This window comes from Chroicocephalus ridibundus, chromosome 3, assembly GCF_963924245.1.
Source record: "Chroicocephalus ridibundus chromosome 3, bChrRid1.1, whole genome shotgun sequence".
In the NCBI taxonomy this organism is placed as follows: domain Eukaryota; kingdom Metazoa; phylum Chordata; class Aves; order Charadriiformes; family Laridae; genus Chroicocephalus; species Chroicocephalus ridibundus.
The window spans coordinates 124,390,291-124,417,313 of NC_086286.1; the positions used below are offsets into that span (position 1 = coordinate 124,390,291).

General features: G+C 40.4%; 1 protein-coding gene across 4 annotated transcripts in view; it reads left to right on the forward strand.

Annotated features, from left to right (window-relative positions):
* TFAP2D (transcription factor AP-2 delta) overlaps positions 1-22,643 on the forward strand; it is a 48,198-nt gene extending 25,555 nt beyond the window's left edge. For all 4 annotated transcript variants that reach the window (XM_063327815.1, XM_063327817.1, XM_063327816.1 and 1 more), the window contains 3 exons: positions 1,560-1,701; positions 8,898-9,011; positions 22,328-22,643. In XM_063327815.1, the coding sequence (XP_063183885.1) occupies positions 1,560-1,701; positions 8,898-9,011; positions 22,328-22,547 (476 nt within the window). In that variant the 3' untranslated portion in view covers positions 22,548-22,643. The remainder of the gene's footprint in view (positions 1-1,559; positions 1,702-8,897; positions 9,012-22,327) is intronic.
* Positions 22,644-27,023: the final 4,380 nt, after the last annotated feature.

Sequence of the window (27,023 nt, forward strand, 5' to 3'; positions counted from 1 at the left end):
AGGTGATTAATAATGAAATTAAATTAATTATTAAACATTTGGTTAAGTTGCTTAGAAAAGTTGTGTAATCTCGATGGTTGGAAATATTCAAGAATTAGTTTGAAAAGTCCATGAATAACATAATCTAAGGTCATGCTTTCAACAAGAAGGTGATCTTCTGAGTTCCCTTCTAACCTGGACTTTTCTATAATTCCTCTGATCCACTTCTGCCTTCTACTTTAGTATGGGATGATACATGATTTAAGTGCTTGCTTGTTTCTGTTGACTTGAAAGTATTAGGTCAAATGTAATATTGACATTTAATCAGATGAATTCCACTACACATGTTCTCAAAGAGAAGTGTTACAGGTCCTGCATCCCTCCTAACTGTTCGCTTGGAGCATCAGCTTTGTCTCCAAAGAGCCAAGGTCCAATGCCACCTCTCATGATGGCAATCAAATAAATAACTCTGAAAAAAAGGAAAATAAAATAAAAACCCCACAACACTCTAACCCCAAAATTATTCTGGAGCACACCTCTCAGTCACTCATATAGATGTGTTTCAACATACGCTTCTGGTAGCTGACCTATTTCTACCTTCTACGATGAGATGAGAGCAAGTGTCATCTCGAAGTGCCTATTTCCCATTAGGGAAAGACTAACTTAGGCACAGATGTTCACACTCCAGGCAGCTGTATTTTATCAAATAAATCCCATAAGTCACAGCACGCAGGCCAGAGTGTTCAGTAAACCCTAAAATAAATTCCTGTGTTCTCTAAGCTAGTGGAGAGGTACAGGTTAATCCAGAGGTATTTGGCAACCAGCACGGAGTTGGGTTATGGAGTCTGGTCTCTGTAGTGAGGTAGAGAGGTGCTCAGTGCCGGCCTCTGTCACAGACTTCTCACCAAGCCCAGTCAAATTATGTACTCCCTTTGCCTTCATTTCCCCACCTATGAAAGAGCAACTGTGATCTTCACTCTCATCCTTTTTTATTTCGTGTGGTCAATTTTGACTGCAATCTTTTTTGGAAACCTGATTGTTTCTTGTGCTCTACTTTGGGGGTCTGCTCACCTTTAGTGTGGGGCACTTGTATTGTGCCTGCTGGCCTCACCCCTAAGCAAATATGCTGAAATGTATGTTATCCACCCATCTCTCTCCTGGGGTAGAAGGCTGTTCTTCCTTTAGAGATAGAGAAGTGAAGCACCAAAGGCTGAATCTCAGCTCTTCAGAGTGATTTATTCCTACCTTCCACTAATTCCCATGCCTTAAATATCAATGATGAACTGGGCTTACAAAACTTGAGCAGCTGCCCAGCACTCACTGGTAGCAGGGGAGGGAGCCAAGTGTCTTGACTAATATTTTCCCATAAGAGGAATAGCCTCCCTAGCTTCTGGCTGGCACCATCTGATGACTAAGCATGAACAAGCCAAATGAGCTGAAATCTGTAACTGAGGTTGGGAATCAATGTCCACAAAAATGATTTGTTATTGTATTATTATTTTTTTTAAGAGTGGAAGAAATTCTGCAAGCGTAATAATAATAACCTTAAAAACTAACTGACCCATTTTGTTTGCCCACAGGGGAAGCATTACATTTGGCCAGAGATTTCGGCTACACCTGTGAAACAGAGTTCCCTGCCAAGGCGGTAGGAGAGCACATTGCCAGACAGCACATGGAACAGAAAGAGCAGACAGCGAGGAAAAAGATGATCCTAGCAACAAAGTAAGAAGGGAGAGGAAATTAAAAAAGAAATCTGTCTGTCACTTCTCCATTTTGGATCTGGGGGCTGGGGGAGGGAGGAGTGGGAGTATGGAGCTGGGATTGCGGTGATTGCTATCACAACAGTACTCACTGACAGCAAGTGAAAGCAACCCTCTTTAGAGATGCTTTAAGAGGAACCTTATTTACTGCAAAGAGGTTTTAGTGGCTACGTTCGTATTGCCTGCAGTCAAGGAGTCACATACATCTTCTCAGATGCTTTGGTTTAGGAGAGAGGAGGGGTCATCGTTACATGGTAAGATCTATAGGACAGACTGGCTTTGTCTCCTGTTTGTGTGAGAGCAGGAGAGTTAAGCTTCTACTGCAGTACTAGTTAGTGTGGGATAATTATTGTATGTCTGCTGAGGGAGAGCTGGTTTACAGAGGGACAGATCTTCTCTGGATGGAAATTGCAAGAGTTCCCCTGAAGTCAAAGGCGCTGGAACAATATACACCAGCAGGAAAGCTTTGCTAAAGCCATTAAAGACACACAGAGACACCTGTCGTTGCTCTAAACAAGCCACTCACCCCCCTGGAGCAGTAACATCAAGTTAAGACTACATTTCATCTTAGGTTAATTAGACTTGATGAGGGAGGAATTAACCTGCAGTGTTACACAGTGAGGCTACAGGAGAGCTGAGGACAGAAACCTGACCTCTCAACACATCATCCCAGTGCTGGAAATGTTTGGGAATTATCCAGGCTGGGATACGTCCAACAGAGAGTAGTCACCATGTAGTTGAGGAGAAGGCTGATCAGCAACAGGATTGTCCTTTGTAGCCCCATGTCCTTCTGCTTTTTCTATTTATGGGGAACAGGATTCCTGGCCTTGGTGTCCCTCTTGTAGCCAGAGCTCTTCTCCCTGAAGGTGACTCAGAGACAACATGCATTGAAACATCTCAGGCTTGTGAATCCCATGAACACAGCTGTGATCCTTCCCTGGGGTGCTCAGCAGAGCATCATGTGGTTCAGGGGACATTTGCCAGTGTGCGGGTGATGAGGGACCTCACTCATCATGCTCCTAAGTCCTTTGTAGGTTAAAAGGAATTATATAAGTGGAATGCGATCTTATTCTTACCTACATCCCCATTTGGTTTAAGGGCCCCAGGGGTTTCAGAGACGTGAGAATAAACCAGCCGGCAAGAAGCAGCTCCTCTCTGCAAGTGGTGTCTCCCCATTGCTGTATTGCCCATTAACAATCTGCCCCCCTAACTATGGAAAAGCTGATTGTACTGCTGGGCAGCACAACTTAAACAACAGTGAAGTCTCTAAATTGCCCCAGCTGGATGATTTGCCCTATCTATAAAATTTTACTCAACCATAATGATGCAAATCTTCCCCCTTCTTTTATGGCTCTAGTGAGAGAACACATTACTGTGGGTTGCAGTAATCAGTGAGTAACTGATTATTAACACATTAACCAATTATTTAACACATTATACAATCATAGAATTGCCTAGGTTAGAAGGGACCTTTCAGATCACCTAGTCCAACCATCAACCTAACTCTGACAGAAACCATCACTAAACCTTATCTCTAAGCACTATGTCTACCCATCTTTTAAATACCTCCAGGGATGGTGCCTCAATCACTTCCCTGGGCAGCAAGTTCCAATGCTTAATAACTCTTTCAGTGCAAAAATTTTTCCTAATATCCAGTCTAAACCTCCCCTGGCGCAACTTGAGGCCATTTCCGCTTGTCCTATCACCTGTCACTTGGGGGAAGAGACTGACCCCTACCTCTCCACAAACTCCTTTTCATTGTGTCCTATCTCCAAAGTCTGTGCCCCCCACACATAAAAGTCTCACTACCTTTTCTCATCACTCCATAGCTACTTTCTCACCTTCCTTTACTACTGAGGTGGGGAGTCGTGGGCATGCATTACTCCTACTCGCGATGAACTTTGGTTTGTAGACTGTTATCCTGCACTTGTAAGGAACAAAATGTCTTTTCCTCCCTTCCATCAGTTAAAAACACCAGCAAATTGATCAGAGAGGTCTGTCGACAATACAGTGATAGGCCACATACTACTTCAGTCAGAGTGCTTGTAAGAGGGACAGATGGGTCAATGTGTGTGCTACTACTGCCCTCTCCTGCTTGGAAGCAGAACAGTGATTCACAGACCAACCCCACCTAGATACTACAGGACACACAGGTCCATGACATCGTAATACTAGCATGGTATTTCCCAGCCATGCTTCCATGTGTCTGACAGTAGGTACTCTAGTCATTTGCCAGGAGTTTCAATTATTCACTAGGCGTTTATAAGCTCTAGGTTTGTCATTTCAGTAATGTCACCACTGCCCTGCCTCATGAGCTTGTGGGTTATGACACCTGAAGAAGTGGTGGATTGTTATGCTGCCACCAAAAACAACACTGAAATTCCAGGGTGGTAAAATCACTCATTGCAAGCTTTGCCTATGGAAAGAAATGGAGTGCCATTGCCTGTGTGCTACCACTGTCCACTCTAGAAGCCCATAGAAGTCTGCCTTTGGGAGAACTGCTGAGATCTTCTGCATGTTGGGTCTTGAGGAAAACTAAGGGTAAAGAAAAACATTAATTCCACAATTCCTCATATATAGGTGAAACTCCATTCTGGATTCAGACATCCAACTTCATTGGCTTGACCCAGTTGCCCAAATACAGGCTCCTACTGCCTTTTGAGATGAACTGGGTTATCCAGCTTGATTACCAGCTGCTGCTCCAGAAGCACACAAGTCACTTTTTGTTACTGTGTTGTATCTGCCAGTTATTACGGATGTCTTGTGTACTGCATATCTGTGTGTGGGTAACTAAATAGATCCCTTAATGTCTACAATGCAGAAGTCTCTGGTGTCCAGCAGAAGCTCCCAGTGTTATCAAGGGCATCTATACCTTGTAATGAAGCAATCCACCCATGCTGAGTGGAAGCTGTTCATCTGCCATGCACAGAACTGTGTCTTATGGGCTAGTGAAGACTGAAGACTGCTATTTTAGATGCCAGTAGCCCTCTTTAACACACGGAGGTCATTAACCTTGAGGTAGCACTCTCTTCACTGCCCTGCTAAGCCCTACCTGGTCTGAGGCTATGTTGGCAGTAGTACAGTGAATTAAATTAGGACCACTTTCTGGCATGGAACAAACCATATTCATTGTGTTAAACTACTTGATCTTCCAAAACTACCTCTTGGAAATGGTCCCTCACATTTGCAAACTCAAGATCTGCCTAGGACAGTACTATATGATGCAACAAGATGGTGTCACAGCCTGTTCAAAAAATCTGATGAACTAGACAATGAAGAATTATCATGGGAAGAAGAGATGATTGTAGCCAGTACACACCACTGAACACAAGTGACAGCAAGGACAGGATGAGAGTGGCGCAAACTTTGGCTAAGGGCTGAAAGGATAAGAAAGGGGTAAACAATGTGAGCTGTTGGTCTCCTACTAGTCTCTTTCTCTGCGCTCACCTCCTTTGACTGAGTAGATGATTTTCTGGTCACTCTAGAACAAGATGCTTCAAAAAAAAGACTGTCATAATTCTGGCCAAAGGGTGCTGATACTGGCCTATTAACCTTAGACTCTTTAGAAAGGCTTCAGGGCGTATCTATGCAATCCACACAGGAAAAAAAACAAGCAAACAAAGAGACCCACAGAAAAAGAAAAAAAAAAAAAACAAAACCCAAACCAAAAACAAAACCAGACAACAACAACAAACCTGGGACCTGGTTTTAGAGGGTCTTTAAGCATAGGGTAGTTCTTTGTGCAGAGGTGTGGGAGACACTGGATGGCTTTATAACAGGAGACAGAACCTCATCAAGTTGCAGCTAAGACAGATGCAGAACTGCTAAAGGCAACATCAATAATTCCACTTGACGGAGAGGCACACTATCCTACAGGAAACACCACAGAGTATCACAGCACAAGATCTTCCACATAAGAGAGGGGCAGGTACACACATTTACACAGACCAAAACAGAATAGTGTGAACAACTATTATTATGGGGTTGCTTATGGCCAGTGCAGAACAATCAACATCTGGCTCATGACACCACGTGCTCAATTTGCTAGTTTTGTGAAAAGCAGCTCAGAGACCAGACACATAGGACCTTCTGAGCATCTCTCTGATATCTGATCTTTGGATGCCTGCCAACTCTACCACACTTGGACAGACTCATGGGCACACATTTGCCCCACTCTTGTGGTCTTCACAAGGTATTTGCTTTGGCCACTGATAGCAATAAGATCATGGACTAGAGGGGCTCTTGTTCTGATCCAGTACAGAATTTTTTGTCTTTTCCTGATCATATACTGGAACATCCAAAGATCTATCACAAATCGTTAGGTGCCTACCTTGCAGGAGTGACCAGGACTCTCTTTTTTTTATTAATCTGTGGCCCCTAAAAAAAGATGGCAAAACCATCTTTCTTTGCTTTTTCAAAGTCACAGTCCAGCTCAGCAAATAACTGTCAGCTGCCTCCCTGCCACTACCTCAGGTGACGCTTTATTGGTAGTGGAGGCTCTGAGACACCACTTTGCCTAGAAATCCCCTTGAAAAAAGTAGGTTACTGCCTTTTACAGGTTTTCATGTATAATAAAAAAGTTTTTTCTTTTCTTTCAATCTGCCAACACTCAGTAAAGACTTTTGACATGTGAAGATAGAAGGGAACTTAATTGCACACTTGGTTCTGACATTTTCCTTTGTCAAAACATAAGAACTTTTAAGATGAACTTTTTCAACAGGTAGAAAGTAGAGGTTGGAGGAAGGAGAGAAGAGCCGTGCTGACAGGGCCGACTGGGGATAGTAGATTGTTTAGAAGCCAAAATGACTGACTGTTTTCAGTTGTTGAAAGGAACTGTTTTTCCTCTAAGGACCTGATTCATTAAAACTGTATGCTGCATTTACATATATTTCTGCTGAATACCTCTCTTTGCCTGAAAGGCTAAGATGATGCTGTCTTTTCAAGCAGTCGGTGTCTAGGTCCATACAGATGACAAGCGATTACAGAAATCAGGCTTGGATGAAGCCCAGTAACACAGCAGGAAATAGTTTTCTGCATCTCCTCTCCTCTTAGTCAGAAGAGAGCTGTGGTATCCAAAGTCTATGTCCATAATGTGCAGAACAGTGATATAATGAAGGGTAAAAACGGGTTAATGCAGTTTCCTTTCTTGTAACCGGGCAATGGAGGACCTTCTAAACACCAAGAAGCTGAGTTTACACACCTGTTTTCCATTATGTCCCTGTCCCAAAGGACAAGAGTTACAAGGTGGTAATGAAGTACTTGAACTTTATCTAGGACTAGATGTGCAAAGAGTCTTCTAACAGAAATCATGGATCACAGAGATGCTCTTTAGTATTTGAAACCATGCCCAGGCACAGTAGTTGCATCTATTCTAACTAAGTAAAGCAAGCACATGCTGTGTCATCACATTGCAATCATCTATATTATTAAAACACTAGAATGGCTTCTTGAACTCTCCCAAATATCTTCTGGGCATGTTCTGGGAGTTAGCCCATGCCAGGGTCCACTCTCAGGAAGCATCCCTGTTTAGGAGGCTAGAAGAGCATAAATATATGGATCTTATCAGATGGTGACAATTGTCATGAGGATGTGAGAAGGATCCCTGGCACTGCTCACTTTACTGGACAGCACTGTTTACTAGGTTACATGTAGTCACTGTGACCAATATTAGGCCAATCCAACTGAGTCTCAGGCTAATATCAGGCAACCAAACTGATCGTCTGATCATCTAGTGGACATCAGGCCCTCCTGACCCCACATTAAGTACCCATTCTTTTAATGCAGTCAAAGGAGAAAGGTATGCTCATTTGGAAAAGTCCTGAACGAGAGATCCAGACACCTCTTCTTTTTTTAATTAACTATATCATAAACTAACTGATATAAGTGGTGTCTCTATTCATCCATGGTCCAGACAGTACTCTTCTGAGGGCATGTACTAAATGGAAGCTGTTTGATTCCTTTAAAAAAAATCCACACTCATAGAACATTCATGGATTAATTTGCAAACCAGCCCAAACCAACAATATCACAAGAATGAAAAAAAAAATCTTATTTTCAGTTCTCTCTTAGTGTTAGATCCTATATAGAGTTATGCTAGGGGATGTTTTTAACCCCCTGGTGCTGAGGCATCCAGAGAAGCAGAGGGAAAGACAGCAAGACCATCAAAGAAGTAGTGTTACTATGCTGGTGGGAGATCAGGCAAGGCAGAGCCTGAGTTTCCATTGCAAGGTGCTGAACTGGGGTCCCAGGTCCTACCTGCTGAAAGTGTGTGCTGCCCAGGAAACCATCATCGAGAAAAAGTGGAGATAATGGGATTTGCCTCACTTGCCTGTCTGTCATGTGGGTACTGACAGTTGAGTGAGTCACTGAGCTCCTCCTACAGTCACTGAAGAGAAAGAGGCCCTGTTAGAACGCAAGTCCTCTAGACTGCTATAGACAAGTACTTTAGGGTGCCCAATACATGGTAGAAATGTAAAATAATTTAATGAATGTTTCAATAAGAAATTTAAATAGCTGATGCTGGAATGAATTCTTACTCTGGGCAGACCTGTGGGAGAGGTCTCAGTTGAGGATCCATCTGTTCTTCTGCCCCAAAGTCTACAAAGAAGCAGAGTATGAACACGAATAGAAACTAAGAGAGCAAAGATGACATTTTCCTTCACAACTCCTAGTGATTCATTTGTCTTATGAGTTGGGGTCAAGAAGGCTAGGCCAAAATGTCCAGGACTTCTATTTGCAGATAACCAGTGCACACAAGCAAATGTAGAAGTAGTGGTGTATTTACACAAGTTCTTCAGGCATGTCCTAATGCTAGTTCATCGTTGTCTTTAACCGTAACCCTTGCTTCTAATGTAGGTGAGCTAAGCCAGACTTAACACTGCCAAACCAGGACCAATCCAGGAGAGAATTCACATTTTAAAATGTCAATGTTAATATGGTTCCACTGGGGGAATATTCTTGTTTAAGAGATTCTGTATGTTGCTAGTTCTCAGAATTTGGGGCTGGGAGGCAAGAGGGAGATTTGTTCACCTTTAATTTCTTTAACAATGCTTCTGCCAAATATTTCTGTTATGAATAAGATCACCCAGGATAAGGTGACAATGCTATGGAAATCAGCTTTACACCTGTCTTATTTAAGGTTTTTCACTTTCCTTTCAGACAAATATGTAAAGAATTCCAAGACCTTCTAAGTCAAGACAGATCACCCCTCGGATCCTCCAGACCGACTCCAATATTAGACCTCGACATCCAGAGACATTTAACACATTTCAGGTATGATTTTGAAAGAGGAACAATTAACTAAAATGCATAATTTTGATAAAGACTACATATAATGTTATAATGTTTTTTCCCTTACCTAGAAGACTATAATGTCCGTAATCCCTCTGTTGTCTGTGCCTATTAAAAGCACATGTTTGCCCAGCAATGTAGTTCAGGCTAATTGCATTTACCCTGCCTCTAGGACCACAGCCTGATTTTGTCTACATCTGCTGGCCAAATGTCTCCATCTGGAAAGAAAGTTGCCTTGCTCTATGTGAGCCAAATCACAAGCCAACCAACGAACTGGATGGTTCAGAAATGTAGAAACTCAAGTTCAGAGCCAAAATGACAATAGAGATGAATCAAAGTAGCAATAAAAGAGAAACAGTTAGGCCACATCCTTACCAGTAACTAAATAGTTCCAGAGCCTCCTCTACGCTACTGAGATCATTTGACATCATCTTACCATGACCATACTATTAACTCTTTGGCCTTCAAAGCAGACTGGCCTTAAAGCAGACTACCTACTGGAACGGTCTCACTGCAGTCATTCCTGAACAGCACCCTGGAAAGATGTGGGAAAATGCAAGCTGGCTCAGACCAAAGATCTGGAGACTGCTAATATATTTAGACTCAGTTCCTGGGCCCATGTCCTAGCAATATTTAATTTACTGGTGCAGACAGCCTAAGAAGCTGTTATGAAGAAAGGACCCATGGTACCTGCATGCCAAGTCTAAACTTCATCAGAATTTTATCCAAGTTATGGATAAAAGTGTATAGACAGTTTGGGATTAGAAAGACTTATTATCCCGGGAGCTGCTGTGCAATTTCACATTTTTGCTTTAGGCTATATACTAGATACAGTCAAGAGTGAGATGGAAACTTCCAGAGGACCACTTTGAAATAGTGGGGTCATCTAAGATATTTGTCAAAGAAAGATAAGTGTGAAGAAACACCCTAGAGGTGCTCCTGTCTTTTCTCAGACCACAGAGGGGAATACATGACTAGCTGATGCTAGAGATTTTTATATTTTTCTAGCCATTAACCGGTACCTGAAAAAATCAATATGTAAAGAACTGTTTCAAAGAGTTGGTTACAGACCAAGCAGGTTTGTTAGTCCTATAAAGCCTTAGAGTGATGCTGCATATTCTTTAGCCCAGCCAGATAAACCTTCATCCATTGGCTGGACAGAAAACTTTTGTGCCTAAACATCCCAACACCTTTTATTTGTTAAGATTGTGATAGAACGTGAAACACCTACCAGCCAGATGGTCATGTGATACCTAATGTTTAGTCCCTCAGACTTTCAATGGAATCCAAAATACCCACCATTCCACCTCTTCCATTTGTCTGTTGCGGGGTAGGGAGAGGCAAAGATAATGCCTGGTCACGAATACACACATTCCTGTTTATGCTTACACATACCTGTGTGCATCCTATGCATATACAAACACATTTAGACAACCCCATTTCTATTCTCATGCAGTAATGTGAACACACACACATACCACCTATGTATACTTTCCCTTAAACACACACTCTCCTAAATGCCTAACTACACATGCACACCAAGGAAGACATACTTATTTACACAGGATACTCATAGGGGGATTTTAATGGGCCGCCTGGGCTTGTGGAAGAACAGAAAATTCCCCAATACATGCACAAAAAGTAAATGTGATATAAGGTAGCAAATCTCCAAGGATTCCTGTGTTTAAAGAAGAAATAGCAGTCAGGATAAAATGCTGAAGGCTTCAGCTATAAAAAACATCAACTGGTACAGCTCCCATCCTTCTTTCTCAGCTTCACTTCAGTAGGTTGGAGCACAAAGCATCTGTAGGCAGCTCCAGGATCATTCAGTGCTTTCTTTCATGCCTGCTGTAGGTAATGAGTGTTGGACTGAAGATGGGTACCTAGAAGAGCATAGGTCTCAATCCTACACAGATGCTTCCATGGGCTTAAATCAGACAGCCTTGTCTGATGTCTGTGCTTGGGGAATGATGAGTACTGCCAGACCCAGAGGCTCGGCTGAGACCATACTCTTCTTCTGTCTATTGTAGAGAAGTTGAGTTCAGATCTGGCTTCTAACCCATATTTCTAACTCAAGTCATCTACATGTAGATGCCTCCTTTTCAGCCAGGTGTATATCTTCTGCTGTAGTCTCTAGAGATCTCATCTGTATAGCCCATGAAATCTGCATTACAATTAAGCAGGCCTAACATAGACATCTACATTAGTGTGACTTCAATTTCCCTCTAAACCCCATTGACTGAACAGTCTGATCTAGATCTCCAGCTGAACAGGAGCTTAGCCAATCAGTACATGCTGGACACTTATATTGTAAGTAGCTAAATCTGATGTAGGCAAAAAAAATCATTATTCCCATCCTCTGAACCTGGCAGCCTTCACAGCTAGGTCATCTGAACCACTCCTACCGCTACTTGATTAAATATCACAGAATGCACTTAAGTCTGTCTCAGATGCTAGAGAAGATGCAAGTATGCAACTCACCGTGTTTTCTGAGAGCATTAAGCATTTTCTGAGTCAAGTTTTCAACACAGACTGCGTCCGACCTATCATTTGGTTTCTCTGGTTTTCTCTAAGTGATGATCCTTAGACTGAACCAACCTCTGTCACAGGAAATTTGCACCTGATCAGTTGGGGTTGAGAGAAGAGGAAGAAATTCTTGAAGATATTCTTTGTACCCCAACACACAGAGAAAGTCCTTGTAGCCCATGAGCAACATGCTCACCACTGTTTCAGGCATAGCACAGCCTCCTACTGGTCACAAGCACAAATAGCTATTTCTCATTATACATCAGTTGAAAATTATTTCATAAGAAGATGTTGAATGCATCTGCCTAACATAAAGCACATGCCTAACACTAAGAATCCAAATATTCAAAGTACAGTGGCCTCTGCAACCCTGATCTTAGGTCCCACCTAAGATCAGATTTCCATAAGAACAGGTTGTCCTTAATTACACTGAAATGAACACATTTATCATGTACCTATATCTATAGATAAAGAGTTTTGCAACTGTATGCCAGAGATGGATTTGACCTTCATACCATAGTCATTGTCAAATACCCTGATGACCTCTATAGTAGTCAGAGTCTAAAATTGGACTGTCTTAATAAGTGTCTGGTCCTCATTATACACATGAATTTAATGTTACTTACGACCAAAACGTCCAAGAGCTGTTGGTGCTTTACAAATAGGTCTTGCTGAGTAGACATAAATCTGAAGCAGTAACTCTGTATAGTCATCACAAATTTTATAAAGTGCTTTTTCAACAGTGAAACTTTCATCTTCATTTTTATCTGTTTTCCAGAACTGTGGGCTTTCTCGCAATAAATTCTCCATCTCTGTGCTCTATAAATCCCTAGGTTGGAATGGAGCCAAAATATTACATTTGTCAAGGACAAGCCATAGTTTTTCACTGGAATCTCTGACAAGGCTTTGTGAATGTTTTTTTTAGCATAGATATAGCATATTTTTCTACCATTATCCAATATGAGCTGATTTTTGATCATGGGAAATCTCATATAGTTTCATACAGATTTAATATATCAAGAAGAGGTTCAAAAATTTGGTCTTGTAAACCATAACCAAGGCAGCAAAGAAACCATAAGATGAAAGGTTGATGCCATATGATGTCAGAAAGTCAAAGAAATTTTTAAGACCAGAAAAATTCAGAGGAATAGCACAAATCTCTATTATTAGAATAAATTCTAAGATAATGAAAGACTTTTTGAAGATCTATATCTGATACCTACAGCAGAAGCCAGCCTCCATTACCTTGGGGTAAAAGAGAGTTTTCTTTAGGAAAAAATTGCCCTACAGCTGCTAAGTGTAGAGTTACATGCTCCACTTGCTCGTGATGTTACTTGCCCAACTTTAATAAGACCAGCGTACACAGACTGGCACAAGTCAGACTGAAACAGTGTTTCCCATTTCCTCTGTTTTGAATCTTCAAGCTCACCCTTCGCTCTGAAGTTTTTCTACTGAGTGCCAATTCATCAAGATCTGTAAACATGTGTCCAACCGGAAGTACAGGGTAGTCAGAAGGGACCGGAATTGCTGGGCTTGCTCAAACTCCAAACTCAAAGTTCATATACAAAGCATAAAACAAGGGGAATCTTCAAAGGAGCTGCCAGTGAGCCTGAAAACTGCTGAGTTTTGCACAACTTCACCAGATATGCAAAAAACAGAGGCACTTCTCCACCCCTGGTGCAACCATGTTTGTGCAGCTGCTCTGAGAGATGTCCACCTGACCTGAATACAGAAAACTCAATGCTGCAGGAAGAATGATTTCCCAATATTGTTTGACCATGAACAGAGAATTCAGTAGATCTTTACATTCATAGCAGCAATTATTGTGCCCTACTTGAGCCATCTGTGCCTTATTCAAGATTTTCCCCTTTTCAAGGCATTTTTGAGTATCTTGCTGTAAAGAAGTTATATTGATTTTAGTAAATAAAAGTAGTGCCAGGGCACAGGCAGGTATTGGCTACCCATGTTGCTTTTTAGCAGGTTCCCTAGGGTTTTGTTGCCCTGTCTAAGTAGCACTGTCACAAATTATTCCTGGGCACAGTGGCACATATATATTGCTAACATATATGTAGCCTGAGAATTCAGGGAAGAATCAGACCTTATTACAGCCCAGTTAGGTGCCTTACCTGTGCTTTAATGACACTAAGAGAAGCCCAATCTTGTCAGGGCTGGATCATAAGTCATTGCCCTCATGGGCTAAGTGTTGGGGCAGCTCAGATTTCTAAGCAGATATGTAAATGTAGGGCGACCCAAGCTGTCCTTCAGCTTTTCTTTGGTTCCATCATGATAAATGCAGAGGAGCAAGAGGAATAATCCTGTGTGTTGTATCTGGCCTGAAAGCCACCACTTGATCTACCCTGTCCCCAGTTTTTGAAGACAGAGTCATCATTAAGCAACAGGGCAAAGAAGAAAACCCTGGAAAAAAACAGTTCCACTGAGTAATGGGATTTTTTTGTGTGGATACATGAGTGTGTCTTTCTTGTCCTCTAAAGGCTGATCTGTGTAAATGCATTTATGAGTCCACCACAGTAGAGAACAAAATCAGCACACCAGTACTTGAAAAGAACCCAAAAGTTTCTATAGCTTTAGTGAGAGGAACTTATTTCTCTCACTCTTTGTTTTCAAAGTGGAGTGAGCATCAGGAAAAGCGGGGGGGGGAGAGAGAGAATATTTAGATAGTTTCTTTTTAAATGTCTTCTATTATTTATAATTGAGAGATTCTTCTCCCCAGAACCCCACAGAATCATGTGAGACGAGACACTTCTACATCTGTATGTGTCTGTGTATGCAAGAGGGAAAAACTGGGATTTTAATTCCTGCTGAAACTAAAACCATTTTCAAATCCCACTGGTGGCAGTAAAGCTGGGATTTCATCTTTCTTTTTTTTTTTTTTTTTTTTTTTTCCCGGGGCAGAAAGGTTGTACAAATTTCTCTTTAGCACTGTAGATTGGTTGGTTTTGAATTCAGATCAGGTAAAAGAGACAAGTTTCATAGTCAGTGAAACTGAGAGACAGCTCTCAATTATCGAAGGTGATGGGAGGGAAAAAGGAGGTTGGAATATTTGAAGAAAGCAAAGAGATGGATACAAACAAAACACATACATAATGATTTCAGAATAATTCACTTGAGAAAATGAGCAATAATTCTTTTTAGAAAATGGTGAAGCAGGGCATGATTGCTTACGAGATCTGCATGTGTTTCTTGGCTTGCACATACAGACTCCCTGACGTCATTAGGCAGACTCTTAGTCTCACTTTCTTCACTTTTGGAGTACTCATGTCTGTAAGAATCTGTAGTGTTTGGAAAGTTCAGATATCCTACTGATGTCATCCGTCATATAGGGAAAGAGGAATAGCCACCAATTACAGAAGTTGGTTTTGATCCTTTCACTTTAAGGTTGCATTTCATTAAGATACAAAATCACATCCACATCTACCTTATATATGAAAGATAAAGACAGCAAAACAACAAAGAGAAAGTTACTTTCTTGCAAGTGGCACCTCTTTCAGTGCAGAAACCTTATAAAAACAGACAAAAAAATAATAGGCTTAGAATACTAAAGCTAGATAATGAAAGCAATCAGCATCTTCACAAATTATTCTGTTTCGCCTAGCCATCCAGCTGATATGAAACACCTTTCCTATGAAACTGTTTGAGACAGGAGTTTTGTCGTTTAGCTAGTCTCTGAGCCTGGAGCTGTCAGCCTCCTGCGAGTGCCTGGCATCACACTGACAAGGTGACATGAAAAGCAACAGGCAAGAAACCAGAGGCTCAGAGTTCGGGAGCAGCGAGAAAGTAACATCCCTCTTTCTGAAGGGTAAAAGGGAGCACTGAAATGGATTTTGAAGCTCAACATGTTTTATAAATTGTAACAAAGAGCCAAGCCCAAAGACTTACTAGTGGGTCGCCTTTACAGGTGTGCTTACCCCCCTTATATATTGTTCTCTCTTTTTTACACTTCTTTGCTTATCAGGAGGTGGAGCAGCTGCTGTCATAATTCCAGTCATCTTGATTAGCAGCAGCAGGCTTCTCTTTGGCTGCACAGACTGGAAGACGCCTGGTGTGCAAGGAATTTTGTGGTGAAACGCCTCTGGTGCCCTCTAGAGTTCCCTGATTTTCATGATCTCTCTCAATCTGGTTTTAGATTCAGCTAGCTGAGAGGGACAACACTGGTTCCCAGTGCTGAGGTACTAGTAATAAACAATTTTTTCCTTTCTTTTTTTTTTTCTTTCTTTATTTCTTTTCCTTGGCTTTTCATTTACCGAAGGCATTAGAGTTGCTTGCTCTGGGATTTTTCCCTCATTCCCTTTCCCAGGGATTCCATCTTTGATCATTCCATAGCAAGAGTTCAATCACCTTCTCTTGTTCTGCTCATGACAAAAATCCATTTGGAAGGGTGAGAATTTCTAATATTGCTAATGATTTTTATCATAAACCTTATCATACCATATTCCCTTAAAGTCACAATTTATGGAGTCAAGAGAACAGATAAGAATGTTTTCTTTTCTTTATCCTCTTCATTAACAAAGAAGTTCCATGATTACCAAGGAAAAAGTGAATATACATTCATCAAAGATGGAAAAAAACTTGCAGGGCTCGATTTGTTTTTTGATCCAGCACTTCAGATTTCTTAAAACATTTAAGGCACCCTCATGCTTCCCAAAAAAACAAATGCCATCCCCTCATTTCTAAATTATTAGGTTACAAAGTTGCATTGTCTCTCATCATCGGCATGTTTATAATGCGTACCTCTTGGTCTTTCTCATTTGAGGAGGGCAATGGGGTTTCTCAGCTACATTAGCTGTCTCACTGGAAAAAGTCTTTGCGTGGTAGCAAGTTGGATGGATCTCATTCATTTCTCTGCCTTCCTGTAGGGCAGAGGTGTGACCTTTGACTAAGTGAAAGGAGAAACTGATGGAGCTGCTGGCTGTGTGAGGGACATGCTCGCTCTTCTTCAAAAATAGCCAGTCATCTTGGATCTGTGGTCTCACTGGTGTATTTGGCTCCACAGGTAGTAGTAGGCAGCAAAGTCACTTTTCATCCACAGTTAGGCAGAAGCTTGTGCATTGTTTTGTCATTCAAAACCAGCAAGTCATAGTGTTATCCAGTGTTTTAGTCAGAAGATATAGGGCGTTATGCTGGAAACATTTCCCAGCAAACATCCAAGGGCTTCTGTAAGCCCCATGTGCAACACAGGGCCATGGTTTAATCTTTGGTCTGTAGCTCAGAAACACTCCACAGTCACAGTCTTGAACGTTTCAGATATGTTCCCTGGGCAATTCTCCTCGTGCGGAAAATCAGTCCCAAGGTCTAAAATATATAGAGCTGAAATAGAATATTTTGGAAATATGGCGCATCAGCTCTAGCACTCTCTTCTTACTTTCTCCACTGCTTTTACACATGGTAAAAAGAGGTTCATCTGCTTAGGAGAACATGACCTTAATACACTTGTTTGGTTATGAACAGAAAACAAGCGTGAGAGCCTACTTTGCAAGGCAATTTTTGTATGTGCTGTTTGCCAGTCCGGTGCTCTAGACTACTTATCGCTGACATATATACTCGTCATGTTCTAATGTTTACCTTGACTATCAGTCCAACTTGTGTCATGGTCAGGCCTACCTACCTTCTGAAGTAATGTTATCACGATTTAACTCTCTAAGCATCCCTCATAGGACAGATCTTCAAATCAACATAAGTACCTCAAAGTCAATATAGGTACCTCTAACTTAAGAAGTTACTTGTATCAGTGAAGGTATTCAAATCTTTTTCCATTTCCTTTACAGCCACCAAAAGTCTTATCAGATATTATAATTTGCTGTCTGCCATGTGTTGTTAAATTTGGATAATCATGAAGTTGTTTTCACTTTCAAAGTTCCAACAAAGTCCAGCTGATAAGTTCAACCTTGCTTTTTCTTCATTATTATTGTTTTAAAGTAATAATTTATTTTAAATGAGGGTGTAAACATTCAGTGCAGATGGCCTCTTCCCCCCCACTGAGAGGGAATCTGTTTCTTTTGCCGCATGTCGGAGTTTCACCAGCCTGGGGTATGGAGGAGTCCTTGAGGTAGTTGCCAAACGAGAGTCCAAGCCTTCAGGCACACTTGGATCTTTTCACTTTTAAGTAAGGCCATCATTAAAACATGAGCAGACATAATTGCATCATAGCGCTGGGCAGAATTGCAGGCAGGTCTGGATGTCCTTAAGCATCAGGATTTATAGAATATGCTGGCCTGATATTCATTGCCTTCTTTCTGCAGCTCTCCATGCATAGTACCAAAATCAGAGATTTCAGCCTTGCCTTTTAGAACAATAAAGTTACTAGTTTATAGGAATCACATTGAGATGCACTACAAAGCTGAGAATACCCAGAAGACTCCATTATGAAACCACCATGTTTAATTTTAAGCTTTTAAACACAAGTGAAAGTCTTACAATGAAAGCAACTCATTTGATAGGTATGAAGCATACCAAAAATGAACCTACTTCAGTGGGAGCTCAGTCTGAAAAATCAAGCAACTAAATATGACTTTCATGAAACACATTTGAATGCTTTGCCATTAGTCTTCTGTCTGTCATGTCTGATTAAAATGTAAAATCAGATTTTCTCCCCAACTTGAAACTTTCATCAGCAGAGGGAAATTATCCAACTTTCTTCGATTTTTCAAAGACTTTAACTTGTGGAGAAATAAAGTCCACCAAAATTAGAGCAAGGGGAATTACTGATAAAAATGTAACACAAAGTAGAAGATAATATCTCTCAGCCTTTTTATGCTCATTAGATAAAGTGAGGCTAAAAAAATACACCCTCACAGGAGCATGGCAAGGAGGGCTGGCAAGAAATTTTCCATAAAACTGTTTCAATAAGCTTCATGGGAAAATTAATAAGATCTGCACATCCTAATCTGTGGAGAAGGATAAATACATCAGGAACTGAAAGTAGAGTTGCCATGAGACTCTGCAGCGCCATTTCACTAAAAATGGTTTGGTTTTTTAAAAGAAATACAGTGCTAACTTGAAAAAAATTGCCATATTTGATGATTGGTGGTACATAAGAGGCTAAACTGTAAAGGAGCTAGACCGCTAGCTCACCCCACAAAATCCTTTTCCTATAAACACTAGTTAGATAATAAGTTTAAGATTCTGCTCAGAATTAAATAGCCATATTTAGGTGTCTTCATGTAAACTGGGTGTCTAAGCTTCCCATGTAGTCAATGAAGACCTAGGACAAGATATAGTTGAGTAAACATTAGCATGCAGCATCTTTTTAGATGCGATGAGATATTCCATTAGTCCATTGTTGCTTTAAAAGGGTGCTGTTTTCCTGTGAGTCCTGTGCATTACCTGTTCACCTGACACAGGTGTCTTGTTACTATAGAACATCTCAAATAGCATCGAACACCCATTTTTATTCAGCTTTACGGAGCACTCGATGTAACCAGAATAGTGGTGCAGCCCACCATAAAGGTGACATGTCCATCCCATGTGCTAAATCATTCTCCAGACTTCTCTGTATTGAATAAAGCCCCGGGGCTCAATTCAGTCGCCCAAACATTGGCATCTAGTGTCATGTGAGGTACACAAGGGTAACCTGCCTGGGTTCAAGGTAGACTTAAGTCCTATATCATATCTAGCAGTTCTGTGCAGATGTCTCAGATGCAATAGGGCATCTCAAATCACTGTGGACTCTTATATGTAGGAAACTACATTAAGTCCCCTTTGATTGAAATGGGAGTTTAGTCACTGTTGATATATACACCTACAAGACAACACTTATGCTTATGTACCTTAATATCACATTTTGACCCATTTTGGTATTTTCTACCATCTTGTTCAGTATTTGAGAACATTAAAGCTTTCTATCATTTTTCTTAACTCTACAGATCATTTCTGAGACAATCCCTGTAAGTTTTCACTGTAGTATTCCCACTTTACTCTTCAGAGTGCATTGAACTATCATATGAACACAGTACTATTGCTTTTGCTCACGAGTAGAATAGTTCAAAGAGAGCAGGATGGAAGATTTCTTTTTTATTCAATCCTTTGTTAAACTTACTATTTGACTGGAAATGAATGATTGCAGGTATTGCCAACATTGAAAATAAACTGGTTTCTTTTGCATGTAAGATCATAAATATTTTTATATATGTCTCGATACAGTTAGTTCCTGAGATCAGGACCCAGAAGATCACACAAGCAGTGTAAAAATCATGAGATATTACAACCAGTAATGATACATTTGAATTTGCTTCTTCTTGCTTTCTGGTGTTGTAAGCGCCATCACATGTTCATTTATTTGGACTTCTGAAGGCTAGAAATGATGATAAAATGCAACACAAAATCTTGAAATCACCTGATTAATAAAAGGACTTGGTCTTATCTAGATGCTATTGCTAATCTTGTTTTTACTACTGTTAAAAATATGACTTACAATAATGATGATGATGATTGATTTTTATTTCCCTGGCATGCCAGGCATTTCTTAAAAAAAAAAAACAACAACAACAACAAAAAAAGTTATATTTACCTCTTTACCTCTTTTTAATGTTAAATTAGAAAGATCCAGATATTACTACAAGTCCAAACTTCAAGAGTCATGTAGTATTATTAATTGATGTCTGCAAAATATTCTTTGTAAATATTTAATTATCATTTTCCTCTCATTACTAACTGGGGATAAACATCAATTCCTGCTTTGAAAAGTGCCTGGAGACTAACGGATAAACATTCTAAAAGCAAGTTATTTGTTATTAGCTTTTGGGAGACCTTTCATAAAAGGCTGGGCCACTCCCAATCTGAAATGGAGATATATTTCCAAACTGAGCTCTCATTTTGATTAGGACTCCCCTAAATTTGGTGTCTTCCCTAGGATACCGGCCTTCCTAGAAAACAGGGTTCCTATGTTCAGCAGACAGAAAGATCACCCTAAAAGATATCTCAGAGCCTTTCCCATGGTGGGTTTGTTTTTTGATAATTCCAGCATCCTGACAATTGTCCATGTTCTAGATAACCTGTTTTCCCTTGGCCCCTACTTTTTCACGTTTTTTTTCTAAAACAGCTGCAAAGACTAAGGAGCCAAAATGCAGAGGAGAGGGGTTCTCACAGAAGTGAAATGTTCCCATTTCTGACCTACGCGTGGTTATCTGCATTACATCAGTGTTTACTGATGTGGTGTCTAAGACACCTAGAGAATTACCACAGAGGCAAAATCTTAACTAGCATGGAATGGGAAATAGTTATTGTTTTGGCAGGATCACTGTAATGCTTTGTTGTTTGGATGTTTTTTTTCACCCGAACTAATATAAAATATTGATTTCTCAAAAATGTCCACAAACTTAAAAATCAGGTTCTTTTCCTCTCCTTGTCCTCTTTCTGCCCTGAGCAGAATTGGTATAACTGAAATCAGTCTTTTAAAAACTGCAATGGCATTTCGAACCTTTGAAATTATTTTTCATTTTCGTTTCTAAATGAAAATTAAAAATCTGCAGTGTTTGAGTGGTTATTTTTCACTTACCACTTATCAAAATTAGTCATTGTAACAATGAGAATAATTTGTTGCCCCCACTAAGATGTCTAGTGCAACGTGAGTTTCCCTAGTCCTTATGTGAACATCTCATACAGTACACATAAAATTTAGATGGATAGGGCTAGATTTGATTGCCTAAAAACTGGTCTCTAGTGCCATTTCTAATATCCTAAGGTAGCTGAGACATACTCACAGAGATGATATTTAGGAGACAGGACCTGTGGGAAACCTGCAGACTTCTGGATCTGCAAGTGGAAGCCAATCTGGATGCCCAAAGCATCTCAAGTGACTGTAGATACACGTGTGCACTGAAAAGTTCCTCTAAATTTACATGACATTAACCCACTATAGCTCCGCCTGGCAACTGCATTAATACGTTGTTTCAGTAATTGTTAAGTGAGGAGCAACACTGAACTCAGCTGCTTTGCAGTCCAGAAAAACAAGAAAAATACAGTGTTACCTTGGAAAAACACCTTATTAGAATGAAAATTGCAACAAGGTAAATCTATACTAGTAAATTCAATACCACCAGGGCAACGTTCTTGAAACTTGGTTATTTTTACTATTAATTGGTTAGGATGGTGTGTGAATTTAGCCTGGCTGAACTAGCCCCATGTGAAACATGGCCTGGGCATTGTTTGGTCATTAGCATTGTCCAGGGACTATTCCCAATAGGCAGTTTGGATTCCATCCTGTTAGGTGCTCAGAGGGCTTAGCAGCACAGTTATGGCCAAACCATGCCAATAGAGATTGCACTCGGCCTTGCTCAATTTCCTAGTGCAGATGCAGCCATACATCCACGTAGAATAACCAGGTCTTGTTGTTCAAGACTGTGATCTCAGAGAGTGATCAAACCCCATAGAACTCGTTTCATTTACCTGAGAAGGAGGAAGCCAAACCTTCTGAGACTGGAAACGTAGCAATGCTGGAGAGCCTAGGGCACACATACTCTCTTGGCCTCTCTGAAGTCAACAACCCTGTGTCAACCTGCATCAGCTGAAGATCTGTCCCACGGTGTATCAGAACTGAGACTCCTACCAAAACCAACCTTTGAAGCTGTATGTAGTCTGCTCTTTGGCTCTACGCTTTTCTGTTCTTTTTTTCCCGTAGGTAATAAATAGTTTAGGGAGAAAATCTTGAATTTCACTATAGCAAAATGAGTGTATTGTAACGCTTCAATGTATGTGAGTGCATTTATATTTATGTGTGTGTGTGTATTTTTCTTTTTCTGTCTCTTTCCCATTTGTAGTTTGATCACTCATGGTTTTGGAACTCCTGCAATATGTGCTGCCCTAAGCACTTTCCAAACTGTTCTCAGTGAAATGCTGAACTACTTGGAAAAGCACACATCGCACAAAAACGGAGGAGCGGCGGAATCCGGCCAAGGACACGCCAACTCGGAGAAAGCCCCCCTGCGGAAAACTTCAGAGGCTGCTGTGAAAGAGGGCAAAACAGAAAAGACAGACTAACTACATCAAACAGAATCTATTTCAAGAGAGTCTTGCTGCTGATATTTTTTTTTAAATATATATATCATTGAGGGCGATTTATCTCCAGTGGACCAAATCCAAAAAAGGGGGAAAAAGAAAAAAAAAAAAAAAGAAAGAAAAAAATCAAAAAAAAAAAGGTAATAAAAAAGAGAAAGATTAAAACAGAGAGAAAGAGAGAGTGTGAGAGAGGAAAGTATTCAACCCTAAGAACAGTAGTGTACAGTAATTGTGTGATGAAACTGTCACTTTTTTAAAATTTATGTTGCCCTGAACTACTTTTTCGTGCACGTAGTATTTGATTGTTCTGAATGATACACTAACACTGTTTTTTATAAGCACTTCTGGACTTGGCTGAGGTGGCACCTGAAATTTGAAGCACTTTCTTCTCCGGCAGCACAGTTAGGGCCAGCGCATCAGTTGTGGGACACGCAGTTCCAGCATCCTGGCTTTGCTTGCATGCTGGTTAGATTGAAAGAAGGGCTTCCCCTGATCCATCGGAGAAGCCTGGTCTACTCACCGTTGGGAAAACAATAGGGAAACCTGGCAAAAGAGGAATTCTTGGGTCGTGGGACAAATGAACTATTTGGTGTTGGGGACTGCTTGTCCCCACGTGGGAATGTACAATAAAGCTGCACTGGAGTGAGGTCAGAACCTGTTGGGAATCTGTCCTGACCATTCAAGCAGCAGACGTGGCGTTTCTTGTGAAAAGAGCATGGCAGACTAAATGAAAAAAAAAAAAAAAAAAAACAAACCAAACTTGATAGTTTCAATAAGAGCCCTGATCCCTCTGTGAACTTCATGTTAAATGACAGCATGGGCTTCTGTCTTCTATCTTTTCAGCCCCTGGTCCCACAACACTGCAGTCTGTCGTACCTCGGTCTCTGTTCACCAGGATCAATGCAGGCAATTGGAGTCGCCTTTTGTGTTGCCTTGGTTTTATGATGCTTTCTTTTCTTCAACAGCTTGTTTCTGCAGCGTTATTGTCTTTAGAAATCCAGCTGAGGTGCAGAGGTCTAACAGAATCCACTCACTTACCGAAAATAAAATAAAATAAAACAAAAATGACAAATAAGACAAATAAGCTTGGTCCACAGCAGCTAAGTGGTAACAACCTTGCTAATGTACTTTTGAAATATTATTTTACCACCTACCACAAATCCTCACTCATAAAGCATTGGAGGTGTAGTTTAAGCTCAAGCGTCTTTGAGTCAAGAGGCTTTTTCCAGCCAGGTTCTAACTTCTTCTTCAACAAGACTTTTACTCCATTCCTTCTCTTGTTTCTCTGGCATTACTTTATTGAGAAAGTTAGGAAGGATGGGTATTAGAGGGTGGGGTTCTGCTAGCCATCTAAACTCCTTTTAATATCAGCAGAACCAGACCTTTTCTTCCAAGGGATAATTCATCTCTTTCTATGGTAGGAAATAACACAGTTGTCCATGTGTAAATGTTTAGAACCATTTGAGATGTTTTAGGGTATCTAAGACAGTCACAGAGTTTTGACAGATATGAGATGAAACCTATAGGAGAACTGGGCTTACCTGGAGGAAGAGCTGGAGGACCCCAGAAGACAGTGCTAGGTACCTATGGGTGGCCACTTAACTCGCACACCAAGTGTCTAGGATAGGTAAAAGGGATCATCTGGAAGTGCCTGTCATTGATGATACGGCATGTAATGGTGGCATTTTGCATTGTACTTGGCTACAACCGGACTAATCACTCTCCTCTCCCTATAATCAGCGGAGAGAAAAAGGCACTTACAGTATGCAGTTTATCTCACCTCAAAGTAATGATGAATCATGCCCTGAAAGTGTGTGCTTTTCTCAACTAGGTATAAAGGAAGCCAAGGATAAAAGCGCTTATACAAGTGTCTACATCGTAGCTTTCTAGAACTAGTTAGTATGCATTGGATCTCGGATGACCAGCTTCAGGCTAAACCTAGGGACTATGACAAATATTTGAGGGTGTTTACAGCCATGATGTAGGGAGTCAAACTGAACTAACAAGATCAGCCTTGCCTTCCAAATGTCTGGAAGGAAACAGAGCATTTATGGCATGATGCTGTTCCTCTTGAGGTCAGTAAGGACATTGCCATCATGGCGAGAAAACACACTAGGAACTATCAAGTTCCTATTTGCTTGCATAAGAAAATCTACACACACAAAAAAAAAAAAAAAGAAAAAGAAATCCTATTATTTTGCCCAGATTTGTCCTTCCTCGTGGTAGGTTTGTAACTTAAATACCTACATTGAGGGCAATAGATGTATCTCCATGGGACTCCACCTCCTTAACACACTAAGATCAGCTAAGTGCCTAACAGAACTTAGACTTTACCGAATTAATTTTTCACTCCAGTGCCTCTGGAGAAGTGCTAATGAAGGATCCTCAGAGATGTCTTCAACAGAAACATAGAAATGTTCTAGAACATTAAATACTTGAGTGTGAAAGTAGATAACCATGATAAAAAGTTAAAAGGAAACTCATGTTCCTTTTTCTATTGCCCAAACTGAGGGAGAGAAAAGGAGGGGAGGGGAAGAATTAAAAGTTTGACTGTGTCAGATACACAGATTTGCCACATGAAAATGTACTGTAAAGCAATTTAATTGTGGTCCTCTCCCTCCAGATGTGGATAAACTTAAATCAGATTTTTATGGAGAAAAAAAAAATGAAGAAAAAAAGATTTTAGAATCCTTTTCCACTTTCTTCACTAAAGTAACAGTCCTCTGGAGAAGGGGGAATGATTGGCTGTGTAGATTATTCTTCAAAACTGTTGAGGAAGCAGTATTTTATTACAACCAAATTCAAATGACGGATATTGGGAATAATAGGTACACAACATTATTTGAAATATTCACCTGTTCAGGATATGGTCCAAGGTCCCAACAATAATTTCTTTAAAGACTTGCATCTTTTGTTATTACATAATCACAATAAGCCTCTGCTCTGTGGGCAGCAAATTATTTTGACCTGGATTACCATTTGATTGATTAACATTAATAAACCTGAGCACTCTTGAAGCCTCAGAACTTCCAGTTTTCAACTCAATGACCCCTAAAGATTTTTGGTAAGGTTCAATACAGATCTGATTCAACTTGACTGAACTGACATATATTCTTACCATCAAGAGCCTACTTGCATTCATAACCTCACCTTTTTGTTTTTTAACATTAGTACCTTAGCATGTTTTAAAAGCAAAATAGTTTTTAAAAGATAGCTATGAGGTTTTTCGACATTCACAGGTTCTCTGTTATTTATTTTTAACTGTACTTAATAATTTTATTGAGAGATATAATAATTATTACTGCCTTTTCTGATGGAGTAGTTATCAGAGCAGTTTGGTGTCAAAATGCCTTTGTTTTTTTAAGTTGGAACTTTCAGTGTGGTTTTAAGCAATGAATTCACTGATGTTCCTGTTAAAATCTCAGCCTAAGTTCTCGCCCACTTATACCTGCACAATGTTCCCATGTTGTCTTATTTTTTTTATTTTCTTAGTCCTTGTCTCTACGGAAATCTTGCCATCTCAAAATACATTCATGAATTAGATCAGCCTGGAGGACGGGCATGGTTTGAAATTAGTGAGTGCTCACTGGTAGCAAATCCAGGTATATTTGTACATTTTTGACTTCAAAATTAATATGATCTGGGCGGGGGAGAGGGGGGGAATTCTCCCGTTGAGAGATCATGGAACTTTTTATTCCGTTCAGGTCAAAAACTTTGAAGGAGTACAGAAAAGTGTCCAAACTTCCATGGCGAAAGTAATAATTCACTATGATGTTTGAAACTCCAAAAAGAGATTCATATCTCTAGTGCTGTCTGAATATTTGGATCCTGTTGTACTTCAGGCCATTGCTCAGCTTTATATGCATTACACCTTTCCTATCACAAACCTCAAAACACTTTAAGTAGGTCTCTGTACTTACTTCTTATACTAAGCACCGACACATTTGACTCGCAAAGACCAGCTGTTTGTACTTGGATTTATTAGCAAATTACTTATGAAGTAAACACACTGACTAACTACATGCCTTTCTTTCTAGAGCAAGGTGTTACTCACTGAGAGTACAAACAGCTCATGTGTTGACTAAGCTTAGAAGGTAAGTGTCTGGCTGAGCTGGGAGTGATATTCTCATCTCCAACCTCTGCCCTAAGATTTGGATCTCTGTTCACCCAATCCTACACTAGTATTGTTACATGGCAGAGATGTAGAGCGAAGGGAGAGCTTTATGCAGATGATGAGAACTGGGACAACGTTCGTATGGCCTGTAAAGGGGAGTGAACCACAGACAAGCAGTGATGACCCTGTCACCTACAACTGAAGACTGTCAAGGATCTTGTCCTTCTTGTTGCCATCTTAAACCCTAACTCCTTCTAGGTGTCCTTCTGTTGCCTTGGAGAACTGGCACAAGGGGTGAATTTGGACCTTTGATTTACTTTTTTTTAAAGAGAAACTCCAACATT